Raw genomic sequence first — 19,923 nt, 5'->3', positions numbered from 1 at the left:
ATGCTAGGAGTTGTAGTTTTTGCAATATCTGGAGGGATACAGTTTAGAGACCACTGCACTGTATAGTGGTCTCTAACTGTAGCCCTCCAGCTGTTGCAAAATTACATATTCCAGCATGCCCAAACAGCTGTCTGGGCATGCTGGGAGTTGTAGTTTTGCAACATCTGGAGGGCTACAGTGTAGAGACCACTGTATAGTGGTCTCAGACTGTAGCCCTCCAGATGTTGCTAGGCAACTTACCGTCTTCCGTACGATCCAGGGAGCCGTCCTCTTCTGCCGCACGACACCGCTGCCCACGCCGATCACCGTCAACCGCTGCCTCTGGACGGGTAAGTGGATCTTCGGCGCCCGGTCCCCTTCGGTTCCCCGTTCTGCCCCGTCTATTGTGGGTTGGCAGGACGGGGAAAACAAAAGTTAACCCCCCTCCGATCTGATGAACCCCCTGGGCATTTGCGCGAGGCGTCTGCTGATCGATATCAGCAGTCACCCCGGTCCGGTCCCCGCCCCACCACGCGGCAGGTACCGAAATTCCCACGGGCGTATGGATACGTCCTGGGTCCTTAAAGGGGTACTCGGGTGAAAACCTTTTTTCTTTTAAATCAACTGGTGCCAGAAAGTTAAACATATTTGTAAATTACTTCTATTAAAAAAATCTTAATCCTTCCTGTACTTATTAGCTACTGAATGCTAAAGAGGAAATTCCTTTCTTTTTGGAACACTGATGACATCACGAACACAGTGCTCTCTGCTGACATCTGTCCATTTTAGCAACCGTGCATAGCAGATGTATGCTAAGGGCAGCATGGTGGCTCAGTGGTTAGCACTACTGCCTTGCAGTACTGGGGCCTTGGGTTCAAATCCAACTAAGGACAACAATAAATAAAGAGTTATTATTATTATAATTATAATTACATCAGCAAAGAGCACTGTGTTCGTGATGTCATCAGAGAGAATTTCAAAAAGAAAATAATTTCCTCTTTAGTATTCAGCAGCTAATAAGTAGAGGAAGGATTAAGATTTTTTAATAGAAGTAATTTACACATCTGTTTAACTTTCTGGCACCAGTTGATTTAAAAGAAAAAAGGTTTTCACCGGAATACCCCTTTAAGTACTAGAAAGCCAGGGTGTATCCATATGCCCTAGCTCCTTAAGGGGTTAAACGGGCATAACCTGTGGTCGAGGACCGCACCCCAGGAGTAACCAGTGAAGGTCCAGGATCAACCAGCACTAAAATAGGACTATTAATGTATGTTTGAGTAGTTAACCTCTCCCAAGCCGCTACCAGATTGACCAAGTATACTCCCATAGCTCAGTTACATCACCTGGATTCCCGAGACTTGATGTCGAAGCCACAGGTTGCTAGACAATGGACTGCTCAGGCTGCCCAAAGGGCCGAAAAGGGTCCAGTGGAACCATGGTGGACTCAGTTGCAAATAGGGGACGAAGATACTCCTACCCAGGACCAGGTTGGAGGAGTCATTCAAGTGGCTAGGCAATTCAAGGAAGCTTTCAGTAAGCACCCCACCGACTTTGGCCGGACCATGATGATCCAGCATCGGAGTCTAACCGGAGATATTCCGACCATCAAAGAGAGGCACTGGCAAGTCGCGCCTGGGATGTACCAGACGGTGAAGAAAATGCTGCAGGAGATGAGGGAGGCTTATGTCATTCAGGAGAGCCAGAGCCCCTGGGCTGCTCCTTTGGTGCTTGTTAAAAAGAAGGATGGAACCATTCGATTTTTTGTGGACTACAGGAAATTGAATGATGTAACCCATAAAGATGCCTACCCTCTTCCTAGGATAGAAGAGTCCCTCACTGCCTTGGGATCCACAGCCTATTTTTCTACACTAGACCTGACCAGTGGATACTGGCAGGTACCCATGGCCGAGGAAGATCAGGAAAAGACTGCATTTGTGAATCCGATGGGGCTCTTTGAATTTAAAAGCATGCCCTTTGGACTCTGCAATGCATCGTCAACCTTTCAACGTTTAATGGAAAGATGCCTTGGGCACCTGAACTTTCAAAGTGTTCTTCTTTACCTGGATGATGTCATTGTCTACTCTCGGACATACCAGGAACACCTGGACCATCTCAGAGAAGTCTTCCAAGTCCTTATACAACATGGACTGAAGGTCAAGCCCTCCAAGTGCCATTTATTGAAGCCCAAACTCCACTACCTGGGACATGTCATCAGTGCCGAAGGAGTACAACCTGATCCTGATAAAGTGAGTGCTGTGAAAGAGTGGCCCACGCCTAGAACTGTACGTGACATACGGAGTTTCTTGGGATTTGCGGGCTATTACAGACGGTTCATCCATCACTTCGCTCAAATTGCTGGGCCTATGACTGCTCTGTTACAGGGAGTTGCCAAGGAAAACTGCAATGGAAGACTCCCGATACAGTGGGATGAAGATCAAGAAATAGCCTTCCGGGCCCTGAAGCACCTCCTTACTGAACCCCCCATTCTAGCGTACCCTGACTACAGCCAGCCATCTCGACTGTACACTGATGCCAGCTTTGAAGGTTTGGGGGTCATTCTATCGCAGATACAATATGGTAAAGAGAGAGTTATAGCCTATGCCAGCCTATACCTACAGGACGCAGAAAAAAATTATGCTAACTATAGCTCCTTCAAGCTAGAACTTCTTGCTTTGGTCTGGGTGGTCACTGAAAAATTTAAGGACTATTTGACGGCTACTCCTTTTACGGTCTACACCGATAACAATCCCTTGGCCCACCTGAATACTGCCAAGCTGGGGGCCATTGAACAACGCTGGGCCTCTAGATTGGCCAACTACGACTTCAACATCAAGTATCAAAGTGGGAAGACCAATGTCAAAGCGGATGTACTCTCCCGTATGGCTCCCGGTGAGGAACCACCCATGGAACATGTGTGGGAAGATGTAGAGATGCCACCCTTTTACCAGCGGTTCGTGAGTCAGAGTACCCTGACGGCTCAAGAAGATGATGACCCTGGGCCTCCTAAGGTTCCTGGAGATCTGTATACCTGGAAGACCTTAACAACCTAAAAAGAAGTCCTATATACTGTGGTCTAAATAAAATTGGGGAAAACCCAAAACAACCACTAAAAAACCTATAAATACGCCACTACAGCGTATAGGGTAAACCCACCAAGAATAAAAATGTATATAATAAAATAAATAAGAAAATATTAATCTAATAAATCAATAAACATAAATGTAATAAATATAGTTTTATTTTACAAAAAATACATATATCATACACAAGCGAAAAAGATTGATAATAATATATAGCTATATAACATACATAAAAATAATAATCAATAGCGCAATTTGATAATGTGTATAATTATTTAATAAAAATGTATATATATATGTATATATATATATATATATATATGTAAATAAATAAGCTTAAAAAATGCAAAAGATGGCAGGGACGGGAAAAGGATGTAAAAAAAAAAGAAAGAAGTAGATGCGGGGGTCAATTGATCACCAATGGATCATAAAAACACCTGTTGCTATAAAATACGTGCAATGTGACACTCTGTTTAAAGCATAAAAAGTGTATCTTAACCTTAGAAATATAAATATGCATAAAGCGCAATGTGCAACACAAAAATATATGTGTATAGAATAAATGTAAAAAAGCAGTGCAAGAGAAACAAAACAAAATAAAGTGCTAAAAGTGAAGGTGTCAGAATGTAAATACTTGACCCCATATGTAAAAAGAAGGTAGGTTCCACGTCCCTGCGATCACCATTAACGCGTTTCACCGAGACCGGCTTTATCAAGGAGTATGATAAAGCCGGTCACGGTGAAACGCGTTGGAGATGATCGCAGGGACGTGGAACCTACCTTCTTTTTACATGTGGGGTCAATTATTTACATTCTGACACCTTCACTTTTAGCACTTTATTTTGTTTTGTTTCTCTTGCACTGCTTTTTTACATTTATTCTATACACATATATTTTTGTGTTGCACATTGCGCTTTATGCATATTTATATTTCTAAGGTTAAATACACTTTTTATGCTTTAAACAGAGTGTCACATTGCACGTATTTTATAGCAACAGGTGTTTTTATGATCCATTGGTGATCAATTGACCCCCGCATCTACTTCTTTCTTTCTTTTTTACATCCTTTTCCCGTCCCTGCCATCTTTTGCATTTCTTAAGCTTATTTATTTACATATATATATATATATATATATATATACATTTTTTATTAAATAATTATACACATTATCAAATTGCGCTATTGATTATTATTTTTATGTATGTTATATAGCTATATATTATCAATCTTTTTCGCTTGTGTATGATATATGTATTTTTTGTAAGTTAAAACTATATTTATTCAATTTATGTTTATTGATTTATTAGATTAATATTTTCTTATTTATTTTATTATATACATTTTTATTCTTGCTGGGTTTACCCTATACGCTGTAGTGGCATATTTATAGGTTTTTTACCTGGAAGACCTTGCAAGATGAGAGTCAGGTCATGGGGGATCTCTTGGACTATCTATTGCAGAAGAGAGTACCGACTAGGCTCCGCAAGGCGCAAGGGGACCTGGAGTTGAAGCGATTGTGGCGAGAGAGGAATCGCCTGTTCCTCCACAAGTGGCTGCTATGCAGAAATTCCTTGGATCCGGTCTCAGGGGAATGCCTGCATCAGATCTTAGTCCCTCGAAGGGACTCAGCCATGGTTCTTAATGCCTATCGCGACCAGTCGGGACACTTTGGGGTCCACAAGACCGAGGCTACCATCAGAAGAAGGTTCTACTGGGTGGGAATGCGTGGAGATATTGAGAAGTGGTGTGCCGAATGCACCATCTGCAACGTCACTAAGAATCCTCGCAAGGGCGCAAGAGCACCTCTACACCACATTCATACCAAGAGGCCTAATCAACTGGTTGCTCTAGACCACGTGAAGTTATCCCCTACCCGATCAGGATATACCTATGCCCTGACCATGGTGGACCATTATTCTAAGTGGGTGGTTGTTGTACCCGTCAAGGATCTTACTGCCAGAACAGCTGCTCAAGTTTTCTACAGCCAATGGGTCGAAACCTTGAGATGTCCTGAATCGGTCCTCACTGATCGAGGGACTGCGTTCGAGGCTCAGTTATTTCAAGAACTCTGCCAATTCCATGATTGCAAGAAGCTTCGGACCACCGCCTATCACCCTCAAGGGAATGGGTTGTGCGAAAGGATTAATCAGGTATTCATCCACATGATAAGGGCAGCATCTGTGTCAAAACACGAAGAGTGGCCCCGACTTCTGCCTGAACTGTTGGAGATCTACAACAATACTATCCACTGCTCTACAGGATACACTCCTTTCTTCCTCATGACGGGCCAACATGGCCAACTGCCCAAGGATAGAGCCTTCGGGTTACAAGCGCCTTTCAACAATTCCCCTCAGGCCTCTCAAGATTGGGTTTATGAGCATCGAAGGAGGATTGAAGAAGCTAAGGATATTGTAGAAAAGAAAATGGGCGAGGCCCAGCGCAGGCAGCAAAAGGATTACAATCCGCATGCCTCCGCTCAGCCACTGCAGCTTAGAGACGAAGTGTGGCTCAGAAAATTCCCTCGCTCACATAAGCTGGATTCTCTGTGGGAGATGGAGCCTTACACTGTCATGGCAATGCCATATCCTGACACGGATGTTTACGAATTACAGAAGGAAGGGTTTCAACCACAAGTGGTCCACCGAAATAGGATAAGATTGTGTGTGAAGGACGACTTGCCAGAGCCGCCTCCTCCTGCTTCCCCAGAAGCAAGGCCAATGAGAGAATATTTTCCAAGAGAGGGAATCCATCCTACAATAGACGTTCCGCTGTTCTCCCCTCATCAGCCTGCAATGATCTATGGCGTACCGTGTTCAGCTTTTGCCCAACGTCCCTGATCTTCTCGCCCAGCATCAGTTGCACTCCAGTGACAGCTCCAAGTACTCCAGGACTCTCCTCCCCAAGCCTCATGGGTCACACCAGTCCTGCAGAAGATATAAATTAACAAATACCCCCTAGAGGGTCTACGGGCACTTATTTATTGAACAACAACCTTGGGGATGTATATCCCCTCAGGGAAACCCTGAATAGAGACCCTCTACGGTCTAAAACTTAGCTTTTAATAAATTCCAATTTAATAATTATAGTGCTCAAAAATTTCCACTAGGTGGCAGTGTGTGCTTAAAATTACAGTCCCTATTTGTAATGATTTTTATTGCATTCTATGCAGGATGAACCTGATCACTGAGCTCAGTTAGCAGCGCTCTGCTCTGACACCGTCTACAGACATAGTGTCACAGTGCACCGTGATCCAACCATGTTATAACACAGGGACTGAGCTAAAATCTCCTCCTCTTGCTCAACGTTTCGCTAGTTGGACATAGCTTTTTGTACCTCATACTCTTGAAAAAGCTAGGTCCAACTAGTGAAACGTTGAGCCAGAGGAGGAGATTTTCGCTCAGTCCCTGTGTTATAACATGGATGGATCACGGTGCGCTGTGACACTATGTCTGCAGACGGTGTCAGAGCAGAGCGCTGCTAACTTAGCTCCGTAATCAGGTTCACCCTGCATAGAATGCAATAAAAATCATTACAAATAGGGACTGTAATTTTAAGCACACACTGCCACCTAGTGGAAATTTTTGAGCACTGCAGAAGATATGACTCCTCTTCCCAGCCCTCAAGTTGGTCCCTGGGGGATTGAAGTTTCTAGAGAATTGTATTTTGATGAGGTTCCTGAGAGTCAGGAAGTGGTGTTGCGTCAGTCTCAAAGGTATACACAAGGGAAACTACCCTTAAGGTACCAAGACTGACCTCTCAATTATTATTGTAAACATAGTACCTCAAACTAATCACTTAAGTGTACTTACCTCACTTAAACTTAGTACACCAAACAACAAAAATATCTCACACTCAAGTAAACGCTTTAGGAATTGTAGCCTAGTCATTTTCCAATTCCTGCCACTATTATGTACACTAATTGTTCTCTTCTCTCTCTTACGTGTGCGAGATGCCCTGCCCGGCCAGTAGGTGATCTTGCGAGCTAAAAATAATACAAGTAATCAAAAAGGTAACCTAGGTGAGGTTTATCTGTTGTGTTCTAGGGATTAGAGCGTGTAGCCAATGGACCCTAGTTGCCAGTTTATTGGTAGAAAGCCTCAGGCAAGCCAGTAAAACCCTCATTGTACTAAAGAGGTAGCTAATGTGGCAAAAATGTCTACTGAGATTCAAAAATGTCTAGTGAGATTCAAAAATGTTAAGTAAGATGTATCTCATGTATAATAATATCATCCTGTTACTAAATTCATGAACCAAGTAATCCTGTTCATGAGTTTACTCATGCAAATGTATGTACCTCAAAAAAAGTGAAATAGCTTTGTAGTAATATACAGCCTGATTAATGGACATTTGAAAAAGTTATGCCCAGGACTGTTATAAAGCAACCTTCACTTCGTCCCTCTGTCTTAGGGGACAGACGTTGAGGCCGACTTATTTTAAGTAAGGGGGTTTGAGGTGTCCCGGTACCGTATTGCATACCATACCTTGTATGGTGGTCCCCAAAGCCAGAGTATCTACACTCTTGTAGGGTCCCCCAGGTGGGACAGCCCCTAGTCGCCTCTCCTCTATTCTGTGATTTTTATATGTACATGTTTAGTAATAATGTGTATATTTAGTATAATGTATAGTATGCTTACCTTGTTAGCGTCGCAGGACCTTCGGTCATGTGACCATGTTAAATCCTCTAAGGAATGTTGGAGGACCTTTGGAGGTCCTTGGGTCACATGCTACCCATGATCCTATGTGAAGGGGATTGACAGAAGTATTGGACCAATCAGCTCTAACAGATAAACAACTGCGTTTCTATGGATCAAACAATCTTTATTAATACAAAAATGCACAAGCAGTACAAACAATTGGATGAGAGCAATTAAAAAGACATGGAGTGTAATCCAGAAGTGGTAGTCCAATGGACCAGAACTAACAGGCAGTGACTGGGATCATAAGTAAGTATGAATATTACAGGTCAGTGGCTGATCATTACAGTAACACCAGGGAGATATGCAATGAAATGTTTATAAAGTGCATTACATTTATCCATATAAGAATAAAACAGCCATAAACATTGTCAAAAAAGTCAATATATAGAAAACCAGCTCACCGCCATATATCTTGTATATGGGGAGAACTGCAGATATTAAAGGATGCACGGATTGACATCCAACCGTATTCTTGGAGTGAGCAATACTTGACAAAAAAGGAACAGAATCCAGCTCCCCAAAAAAGTAGATTAAAAGTCCAAAGTTTAATTCATATGTTTAAAATGGTGGAAACAAAAAAGATAAAAGCATAGCAGAAACACCGACGCGTTTCGAACCATATGGTCCTTAATCATGGCATAACAAAATATGCTACATGCATCCTATATATACTACTGTTAAGTATCAACTGAACTAGCATGTTCAGACAGGGAATGCCTACCTGTGATTCAGGTTTCGGAGCTGTAACCATGACGTATTACACCTGGTGCACCTGCCAGATTGCTTTTAATGGCAAAATGGCTGAGCTGACTGAAAACCATATCTAAATATTGTGTCAAAAAAGTGCAATACAGCAAAGATATAACTATTGATATCTCTGCATTTCACTGAGTTACCAAGGTAAGGTATCAAAAATGCATATATATTACATGGACAAAAGGAGAAAAGTGCATAGAATAGCTAATAGAGCCCACACAGCCTGTAAGGGACTGCATAGGAGAAAACATCAAGTTAACAATAGCTACTACAACCTGGTGTTGGAGGCCCTGGTCACAAGTCAACCCGATGTTTCGCTTCTCTCTTCAACTGAGTTCAAGTTGAAGTGAGAAGCGAAACGTCGGGCTGGCGTGTGACCAGGGCCTCCAACACCAGGTTGTAGTAGCTATTGTCAACTTGAAGTTTTCTCCTATGCAGTTCCTTACAGGCTGTGTGGGCTGTATTAGCTATTCTATGCACCTTTCTCCTGTTGTCCATGTAATATATATGCATTTTTGATACCTTAATTGGTAACTCAGGGGAATGCAGAGATATCTATAGTTATATCTCTGCTGTATTGCACTTTGTTGACCATGTTTATGGCTGTTTTATTCTTATATGGATAAATGTAATGCACTTTATAAACATTTCATTGCATATTACCCTGGTGTTATTGTAATGATCAGCCACTGACCTGTAATATTCATACTTACTTATGATCCAAGTCACCGCCTGTTAGTTCTGGTCCATTGGACTACCACTTCTGGATTACACTCCATGTCTTTTTAATTTCTCTTATCCAATTGTTTGCACTGTTTGTGCATTTTTGTATTAATAAAGATTGTTTGATCCATAGAAACGCAGTTGTTTTTCTGTTTTTGCTATGAATAGCGTTGGGTCAGTTACCCTTGGGGATTTCTTTGTTTTCCAATCAGCTCTAGTCAAGCCCCTGCCCATATAAGGGAGCTGTAGCCAATTATCGCTCTCTTGGGTTGCTGCTCTCGTGGATGCCGGACTAGTAGGACGGATCTGCGCAACTTTCAAAGACACCCTAGGCCAGAAAACCTACCGGCCTCAGCCTAAACTAAATCGTGAGTTCTAAACTAATCCCCGCTAAAGCTGGCGTGACTACTGGACCGCAACTAGTTCCCCTGACTCCAATGGGACAGCGCACATCAGTCTAAGGACTCTAAATTGCTTAAGGTCCCAACCACTGTCAATCTCCGAGAGATTTTGCATGTATAGAGACTGTTCCTGTTATGAAGCTTGCATAAAATCTTCAGTAAAAGTTCCAACTGTTTTCAGCAAACTCTCCGGTTGTGGACATTCAATGATCGCTCTTGGGAAGGGTGGCGGTAGGACAAGCATTACAGAGGGGCCCTTACCATGGCGTCACGAATAGCAAGGGTTAACAAGCACACTTTAGTAACCGCACAGCTACACTCCCTACACCCAACTTCCCCAGGCTATCACACATGCAACACATACTTTTTCAGGTCAAAAAAGCCTCTTGCTGTAAAGCCATGTACCCCTGCATTAGCTCCCCTGCCTCCAGCCAACAGTGTGCTCTCTGCCCCTCCTCCCCCTCTCCTGCTATTTCACGTTTACAATCTTCCTATATATTTGCATTGGGGGGGGGGTACATTCAGGTCCATGGCCAAACCCCCTTTCTGGTGGTAAAATCTGTCCTATATCAAGAAGATGTTAGAGTACAATTCAAAGAGGGTCAATGAAACAGACCTTCTGTGTTTGCTATAATTGGCTATGGAAGCGAAGAGGGTCCTGACTTTCAAATGAATGTAAAAAGATGACGTAGATGTATAGATAGGTCCTGATTTACTATTGTAAACCCGACCTGTTTTGTTAGGTTTGTATGGCTGGGGCCACACAAAACCCTTCTGTCCTTTCTACAGCAGAATTCTGCTTTCACATTCTCATTATAGGATGTTGGGTGCAGATTGAAGAAGGAAATTTTGAATTTTTTGATTTGACCACAACACCTCAACATAAAAAAGTAAAAGGGCCTTATATAGAAGCATGTAAAAAGTCCATAGTAAGATCCAGTCAACTTCTCCTTTGCACGATGACATGTGATGATGTCACAATGTTGAGGTACTGTACATAGAATGTTGACCGACTGCCTGAGGTCTTTGTGGCGACAGGAAGGCAAGATGGAAGGTATGTAATATAAATCTTCTGCAATACATATTTTATATTTCATGTCTATATGGCACTCCCCTAGCTGGCTGACACCAGAGAGTAATACATCAGCACAGCATCCAATTGCTTTGATTTCCTTTAGCAATAAGAATTCTATTGAGATAACAGGAAACACATAGGAGATGTACAAACCTCAGAAGCTGTGCAGAAACACTTTAGCTAACATACTGGGGAAGACTTATTACAGAAATACTGGAAGGGAAATTGGCCAAAAAATGTGGAGGACATTTTGTGCACCAAATACAAGACATATTTTAAGCTCTTTTTTCATTATTGCGTGCAACTTTTTTTGCACCTTTTTATCACTCAGCAGGTGGCTGAGAAATCACTGTAGTCAAATCTGTCTGCAAATGCAGTGGTTAGGAATTTATCATTGTGACTTTTTTTTTGCAAAAGAGTCGCAAATCCCCCAATTTTAGTGCAATCCCCCCACTGGCAGGGACCATACTTAGAAAAATGACTAGGCATAGGCAAATGGTTTAATCCCTAGAGGACAACCTTCCCTAACATATGTCACTCTATGATACAAAACTACAACTCTCAGCATTCCCTGACAGTGAGGACATGTTGGGAGTTGTAGTTTTGCAACAGCTGGAGAGTCATAGGTTGGGGCTTGTTGCCCTAGGCATGTGTCTCTCTATATGGTACCCAACTACAACTCCCAGCATGCCCTGAGTTTTAATAAATGGGAACAAGCCTGTCCCCCTAAAATATTTTTTACCCTACAAAATGGGGGGGGGGGGGGGCAAACTATTAAATAACCAAACATATTTGGTATCACCGCATGCAGAAAAGTCTGAACTATTAAAATCAAATGTTATTGTCCCCGTGCAGTGACACAGATTAGAGATTTCAGATACGCAGTGTATTTCGGACACTAATAAACCATATAGAACATGGGTCACACATTGTACGTTACCAATAAATAAATAAAGTTTTCTCTCTGTTTTTCTCCAACAGATTATGTGAAAACACTGATTATTGTGGTGGCTGCAGTGACTGCAGTATTATCGTGGGGTTTTACTTGTTGTATAGTGGCTGTTTGTATCCGGTAAGTTACTGGCAATATACTGTATATATTAATTATTATTAGCTAATAAAACTGGGCACATATGCCTCTTTTACTAAACAATATTTTTAATCAAATGTTTTTACATTTTTTTTAACTTTTTAGAAATAAAAGGAAAGCTCAAAGAGACAATGCTGACCTACGGGAAATAATTGTCCATAAGATCCCAGCCAGCAAATCTGACCAAATTTTGGACAGATCAATGGAACATGAAGCTGTCCAACCATACAACATGCCTATACCTACACCAAGGCGATCTCCGGAGAAACTCACCAAAAAACAGAGAGAAATCCTGGAGAGTAAGGAAAGGCCGATAACTGATGACATCATAGACGCTTCCCAGAGGATCCTCCAAACACAATTTGCGTCAAATGGACTGCAATCCTGTTGGGGGGCAATACGAGGATTTCTACCAGCGTTTGGCCCTTCCGTCCAAGTTCATTATGATGACGATCGTTGTCACGCATTCACATCCTGCTTCAGAGATGGTAACTGTTACGCCGAGCGCTCCGGGTCCCCGCTCCTCCCCGGAGCGCTCGCTACACTTCCCTCACTGCAGCGCCCCGGTCGGTTCCACGGACCCGGGGCGCTGCGTTACCACCTCCGGCCGGGATGCGATTCGCGATGCGGGTAGCGCCCGCTCGCGATGCGCACCCCGGCTCCCGTACCTTACTCGCTCCCCGTCAGTTCTGTCCCGGCGCGCGCGGCCCCGCTCCCTAGGGCGCGCGCGCGCCGGGTCTTTGCGATTTAAAGGGCCACTGCACCGCTGATTGGTGCAGTGGTTCCAATTAGTGTTTACACCTGTGCACTTCCCTATATCACCTCACTTCCCCTTCACTCCCTCGCCGGATCTTGTTGCCCTAGTGCCAGTGAAAGCGTTCCTTGTGTGTTCCTTGCCTGTGATTCCAGACCTTCTGCCGTTGCCCCTGACTACGATCCTTGCTGCCTGCCCCGACCTTCTGCTACGTCCGACCTTGCTTCTGTCTACTCCCTTGTACCGCGCCTATCTTCAGCAGCCAGAGAGGTTGAGCCGTTGCTAGGGGATACGACCTGGTCACTACCGCCGCAGCAAGACCATCCCGCTTTGCGGCGGGCTCTGGTGAAAACCAGTAGTGACTTAGAACCGATCCTCTAGCACGGTCCACGCCAATCCCTCTCTGGCACAGAGGATCCACTACCTGCCAGCCGGCATCGTGACAGTAGATCCGGCCATGGATCCCGCTGAAGTTCCTCTGCCAGTTGTCGCTGACCTCACCACGGTGGTCGCCCAGCAGTCACAACAGATTGCGCAACAAGGCCAACAGCTGTCTCAACTGACTGTTATGCTACAACAGTTACTACCACAGCTCCAGCAATCATCTCCTCCGCCAGCTCCTGTACCTCCTCCGCAGCGAGTGGCCGCTTCTGGAATACGACTATCCTTGCCGGATAAATTTGATGGGGACTCTAAGTTTTGCCGTGGCTTTCTTTCCCAATGTTCATTACACTTGGAGATGATGTCGGACCAGTTCCCCACTGAAAGGTCTAAGGTGGCTTTCGTAGTCAGCCTGCTGTCTGGAAAAGCCCTGGCTTGGGCCACACCGCTCTGGGACCGCAATGACCCCGTCACTGCCTCTGTACACTCCTTCTTCTCGGAAATTCGAAGTGTCTTTGAGGAACCTGCCCGAGCCTCTTCTGCTGAGACTGCCCTGTTGAACCTGGTCCAGGGTAATTCTTCCGTTGGCGAGTATGCCGTACAGTTCCGTACCCTTGCTTCAGAATTATCCTGGAATAATGAGGCACTCTGCGCGACCTTTAAAAAAGGCCTATCCAGCAACATTAAAGATGTTCTGGCCGCACGAGAAATCCCTGCTAACCTACATGAACTCATCCATCTTGCCACTCGCATTGACATGCGTTTTTCCGAACGGCGTCAGGAGCTCCGCCAGGATATGGACTCTGTTCGCACGAGGCGTTTCTTCTCCCCGGCTCCTCTCTCCTCTGGTCCCCTGCAATCTGTTCCTGTGCCTCCCGCCGTGGAGGCTATGCAGGTCGACCGGTCTCGCCTGACACCCCAAGAGAGGACACGACGCCGCATGGAGAATCTCTGCCTGTACTGTGCTAGTACCGAACACTTCCTGAAGGATTGTCCTATCCGTCCTCCCCGCCTGGAAAGACGTCCGCTGACTCCGCACAAAAGTGAGACAGTCCTTGATGTCTACTCTGCTTCTCCACGTCTTACTGTGCCTGTGCGGATGTCTGCCTCTGCCTTCTCCTTCTCTGCTGTGGCCTTCTTGGACTCTGGATCTGCAGGAAATTTCATCTTAGCCTCTCTCGTCAACAGGTTCAACATCCCGGTGACCAGTCTCGCCAGACCCCTCTACATCAATTGTGTAAACAATGAAAGATTGGACTGTACTATACGTTTCCGCACGGAGCCCCTTCTAATGTGCATCGGATCTCATCACGAGAGGATTGAACTGTTGGTCCTCCCCAATTGCACTTCTGAAATCCTTCTTGGACTTCCCTGGCTTCAACTCCATTCCCCAATCCTGGATTGGTCCACTGGGGAGATCAAGAGTTGGGGGCCCTCTTGTTCCAAGGACTGCTTAAAACCGGTTCCCAGTAAACCTTGCCGTGTCCCTGTGCTTCCTCATGTAACCGGTCTCCCTAAGGCCTATATGGACTTTGCGGACGTTTTTTGCAAAAAACAAGCTGAGACTCTACCTCCTCACAGGCCTTATGATTGTCCCATTGACCTCCTCCCGGGCACTACTCCACCCCGGGGCAGAATCTATCCTCTGTCCGTCCCAGAGACTCTTGCCATGTCTGAATACGTCCAAGAAAATTTAAAAAAGGGCTTTATCCGTAAATCCTCCTCTCCTGCCGGAGCCGGATTTTTCTTTGTGTCCAAAAAAGATGGCTCTCTACGTCCTTGCATTGACTACCGCGGTCTTAATAAAATCACGGTTAAGAACCGCTACCCCCTACCCCTCATCTCTGAACTCTTTGATCGTCTCCAAGGTGCCCATATTTTTACCAAACTGGACTTAAGAGGTGCTTATAATCTCATCCGCATCAGAGAGGGGGATGAATGGAAAACGGCATTTAACACCAGAGATGGACACTTTGAGTATCTGGTCATGCCCTTTGGTCTATGCAACGCCCCTGCCGTCTTCCAAGACTTTGTTAATGAAATTTTTCGTGATCTACTATACTCCTGTGTTGTTGTATATCTGGACGATATCCTGATTTTTTCTGCCAATCTTGAAGAACACCGCCAGCATGTCCGTATGGTTCTTCAGAGACTTCGTGATAATCAACTCTATGCCAAAATAGAGAAATGTCTGTTTGAATGCCAATCTCTTCCTTTTCTAGGATACTTGGTCTCTGGCCAGGGACTACAAATGGACCCAGATAAACTCTCTGCCGTCTTAGATTGGCCACGCCCCTCCGGACTCCGTGCCATCCAACGTTTTTTGGGGTTCGCCAATTATTACAGGCAATTTATTCCACATTTTTCTACCATTGTGGCTCCTATTGTGGCTTTAACAAAAAAAAATGCCGATCCCAAGTCTTGGCCTCCTCAAGCGGAAGACGCCTTTAAACGACTCAAGTCTGCCTTTTCTTCGGCTCCCGTGCTCTCCAGACCTGACCCATCTAAACCCTTCCTATTGGAGGTTGATGCCTCCTCAGTGGGAGCTGGAGCTGTCCTTCTACAAAAAAACTCTTCCGGGCATGCTGTTACTTGTGGTTTTTTCTCCAGGACCTTCTCTCCGGCGGAGAGGAACTACTCCATCGGGGATCGAGAGCTTCTAGCCATTAAATTAGCACTTGAGGAATGGAGGCATCTGCTGGAGGGATCAAGATTTCCAGTTATTATTTACACCGATCACAAGAACCTCTCCTACCTCCAGTCTGCCCAACGGCTGAATCCTCGTCAGGCCAGGTGGTCTCTGTTCTTTGCCCGATTTAATTTTGAAATTCACTTTCGGCCTGCTGATAAAAACATTAGGGCCGATGCTCTCTCTCGTTCCTCAGATGCCTCTGAAATTGAACTCTCTCCTCAACACATCATTCCTCCTGACTGCCTGATTTCCACTTCTCCAGCCTCCATCAGGCAAACTCCTCCAGGAAAGACCTTTGTTTCTCCACGCCAACGCCTTGGGATCCTCAAATGGGGTCACTCCTCCCATCTCGCAGGTCATGCGGGCATCAAGAAATCTGTGCAACTCATCTCTCGCTTCTATTGGTGGCCGACTCTAGAGACTGATGTGGTGGACTTTGTGCGAGCCTGCACTATCTGTGCCCGGGATAAGACTCCTCGCCAGAAGCCCGCTGGTTTTCTTCATCCTCTACCTGTCCCCGAACAACCTTGGTCTCTGATTGGTATGGATTTTATTACTGACTTACCCCCATCCCATGGCAACACTGTTATTTGGGTGGTCGTTGATCGATTCTCCAAAATGGCACATTTCATCCCTCTTCCTGGTCTTCCTTCAGCGCCTCAGTTGGCTAAACAATTTTTTGTACACATTTTTCGTCTTCACGGGTTGCCTACACAGATCGTCTCGGATAGAGGCGTCCAATTTGTGTCTAAATTCTGGAGGGCTCTCTGTAAACAACTCAAGATTAAATTAAATTTTTCTTCTGCATACCATCCTCAATCCAATGGACAAGTAGAGAGAATTAACCAGATCTTGGGTGACTATTTACGACATTTTGTTTCCTCCCGCCAGGATGACTGGGCAGATCTTCTACCTTGGGCCGAATTCTCGTATAATTTCAGAATCTCTGAATCTTCCTCCAAATCTCCGTTTTTCGTGGTGTACGGCCGTCACCCTCTTCCCCCCCTCCCTACCCCCTTGCCCTCTGGTCTGCCCGCTGTGGATGAAATTTCTCGTGATCTTTCCACCATATGGAAAGAGACCCAAAATTCTCTCTTACAGGCTTCTTCTCGCATGAAGAGATTCGCAGATAAGAAAAGAAGAGCTCCTCCCATTTTTTCCCCTGGAGACAAGGTATGGCTCTCCGCTAAATATGTCCGTTTCCGTGTCCCGAGCTATAAGTTGGGACCACGCTATCTTGGTCCTTTTAAAGTTTTGTGTCAAATTAATCCTGTCTCTTACAAACTTCTTCTTCCTCCTTCTCTTCGTATCCCTAATGCCTTTCACGTCTCTCTTCTTAAACCTCTCATCCTCAACCGTTTTTCTCCTAAATCTGTTCCTCCCACTCCTGTTTCCGGCTCCTCGGACATCTTCTCTGTCAAAGAGATTTTGGCCTCTAAAAAGGTCAGGGGAAGAACTTTTTTTTTAGTGGATTGGGAGGGTTGTGGTCCAGAAGAGAGGTCCTGGGAACCTGAGGACAATATCCTGGACAAAAGTCTGATCCTCAGGTTCTCAGGCCCCAAGAAGAGGGGGAGACCCAAGGGGGGGGGTACTGTTACGCCGAGCGCTCCGGGTCCCCGCTCCTCCCCGGAGCGCTCGCTACACTTCCCTCACTGCAGCGCCCCGGTCGGTTCCACGGACCCGGGGCGCTGCGTTACCACCTCCGGCCGGGATGCGATTCGCGATGCGGGTAGCGCCCGCTCGCGATGCGCACCCCGGCTCCCGTACCTTACTCGCTCCCCGTCAGTTCTGTCCCGGCGCGCGCGGCCCCGCTCCCTAGGGCGCGCGCGCGCCGGGTCTTTGCGATTTAAAGGGCCACTGCACCGCTGATTGGTGCAGTGGTTCCAATTAGTGTTTACACCTGTGCACTTCCCTATATCACCTCACTTCCCCTTCACTCCCTCGCCGGATCTTGTTGCCCTAGTGCCAGTGAAAGCGTTCCTTGTGTGTTCCTTGCCTGTGATTCCAGACCTTCTGCCGTTGCCCCTGACTACGATCCTTGCTGCCTGCCCCGACCTTCTGCTACGTCCGACCTTGCTTCTGTCTACTCCCTTGTACCGCGCCTATCTTCAGCAGCCAGAGAGGTTGAGCCGTTGCTAGGGGATACGACCTGGTCACTACCGCCGCAGCAAGACCATCCCGCTTTGCGGCGGGCTCTGGTGAAAACCAGTAGTGACTTAGAACCGATCCTCTAGCACGGTCCACGCCAATCCCTCTCTGGCACAGAGGATCCACTACCTGCCAGCCGGCATCGTGACAGTAACATCTTTATTGCTGACAGCATTTATAGAACACTTTCACATGCAGGGGAGAGGCAGCTAAAGCAGATTTACAGTTCTGTTGCTCATGATCCCCTAAAAGTGGTGACATTTCTGGATGTGGAACGGCAGCCAAACAACCTTGACTGTGGACTATATGCAATAGCCAATGCAGTTGAGCTTCTAATTGAAACTGGAAATCCATCATATACATATGATAACAGCAAAATGAGAGCCCATCTAGCCCTCTGTATAGAGAGAGGGTTCTTCAGCCCCTTCCCCAAGGAAGAAATCCTTCCCAGCGACATGACCCGCAGGCCTGAGGATGCTGAAGAGCCCATCTGCACTGAGTAGAAGGAGCCTCATTTTAGGTGGAAGCTTCATAAGCGGATATTATACAGAACCAAAAGGATTATTACTTTTAGTGAAGTTATGTATTAAAAAATAATGTATCCGATAAAAAAATCAAAGCTAATGCTTTTGTCATTATTTATTGTTTTTTTATTTTAATTTCTTGTCATATAAAAAAAATCATATATAAAGACAAATCAAAACATTTAGAAACATATATTTCATGCTGCTGTGACTCTATCTACAACAAAATTATCTAAGAATAAAAAATAATTTCCACTCCTAGATACTCCAGATGTTCACCTTTAGTAAGAACTCTCAGTTCTCCAGTGGACACCTGGTACGAAAGTGGCTGGAACCAGAATCCTCTACACCAGCCCAGATCGTGGAATAGGTGGTGTGGACCATTACTTCTGGACACCTTTCAGGACCATCAAACTCATGACATCTGTGGGTAAGAGAGTTCGAGCTGGAGGTATGTGAAAAAGTGTGAGAGAGAGCAGGGCTCTAGAGTTTGGGAGAGGGCAGAAGTCTGATTCTGAACCGCAAGGCCCCATCAGTCCTAGAAGAGACACTCTCTGCTAAAGAGGCCAGGGACCCCTCCAGTGCTGGAGTTGCCATGAATGGGGACACATAGCCACCTATCTTTCCACAGAGCATATGGTGTGTGACGCTAGCCGGCGACAGTCGCTATTTGCAGAACCTGCTTGTGCAGCCGATCCAGGGTCAGAGACTGAGCCACACGTTTGTATGGTAAAGATAAATGACTGCACCGTGAAGGCCCTTTTGGACTCGGGTAGCCTGGTATCTTTGGTTCGGGCCAGCCTTGTAGCTAGGGACTATGTGCCGAACAAACACATAAGAGTGCTATGCATCCACGGGGATATTGTAGCTTACCCTGTGGCCCCTGTTAAGTTGATTACTCCATCTGGAACTGTGACCTACAAAGTCAGGGTAGTAAAAATACTTATGTATGCAGTTATATTAGGCATTGTTCTGGGAGTGGAAAAGGGGAAGTATTTCTCCAGTTTGGGAAGAAACTCCGGCAGAATCTGTACCTCTCCCTGTTAATAATGGGACATGTGAGACAACCATTGCAAACAATGGTACCAATGACGGGCAGGATGCAAAATGTGGGTCCACCTGAAATGTGTAGGGATGACCTTTTTCCCTTGCAGGTGTTAGCGGCGGAAGAAGAAGATACTTCCCTACCTGGCCAACAGGTCTTAAATCTAGTCTCGGGGTAACTTTGGGACTGACCAAGTGAGACACCCCGCTCTGGGAACTGCAGGGGCAAATGTCGCGGTAGTACCAGAGGAACCAGAAGCTGACCAGAAATTTCCTCATTTTACCATGAATGGGGATGTTGAGTATCAGATCACCAAAATGAACAATAAAATTGGGGAACCGCTTCGGGTGCAAAAACCATACCGACGCATGGTACTGGACATGGCTCGTAAAATGTGTTGCGGGGTGAGGGGGGCATAGGGGACCAACAAAATACAAGAGAGGGTCCTCCAAAGGTTTTTCTGGCCTGGGGTGTATGAAGAAGTGAAAAGGTACTGTGAATCGTGCCCCACATGCCAATTAAGTGCCCCAACACCGTACTTCTGTAGCCCCAGCCTGGGATTACTTTTTCCTGGACT

The 19,923-nt window shown here is 45.5% G+C and overlaps 1 protein-coding gene across 1 annotated transcript; it reads left to right on the top strand.

The window, feature by feature from the left end:
* The first annotated feature begins 1,589 nt into the window (after positions 1-1,589).
* Positions 1,590-18,280, top strand: LOC130360980 (uncharacterized). Its single transcript, XM_056563540.1, has 8 exons — positions 1,590-3,001; positions 4,451-5,113; positions 5,231-5,864; positions 10,676-10,691; positions 11,694-11,784; positions 11,908-12,238; positions 15,075-15,769; positions 17,950-18,280. The coding sequence occupies exons 1-8, from the start codon at positions 1,617-1,619 to the stop codon at positions 18,278-18,280; spliced, it is 4,146 nt and encodes a 1,381-aa protein (XP_056419515.1). The 5' UTR covers positions 1,590-1,616.
* Positions 18,281-19,923: the final 1,643 nt, after the last annotated feature.

Source organism: Hyla sarda, chromosome 3 (assembly GCF_029499605.1).
Source record: "Hyla sarda isolate aHylSar1 chromosome 3, aHylSar1.hap1, whole genome shotgun sequence".
NCBI lineage: Eukaryota > Metazoa > Chordata > Amphibia > Anura > Hylidae > Hyla > Hyla sarda.
This window is presented reverse-complemented; position numbering and strand designations above follow the sequence as displayed.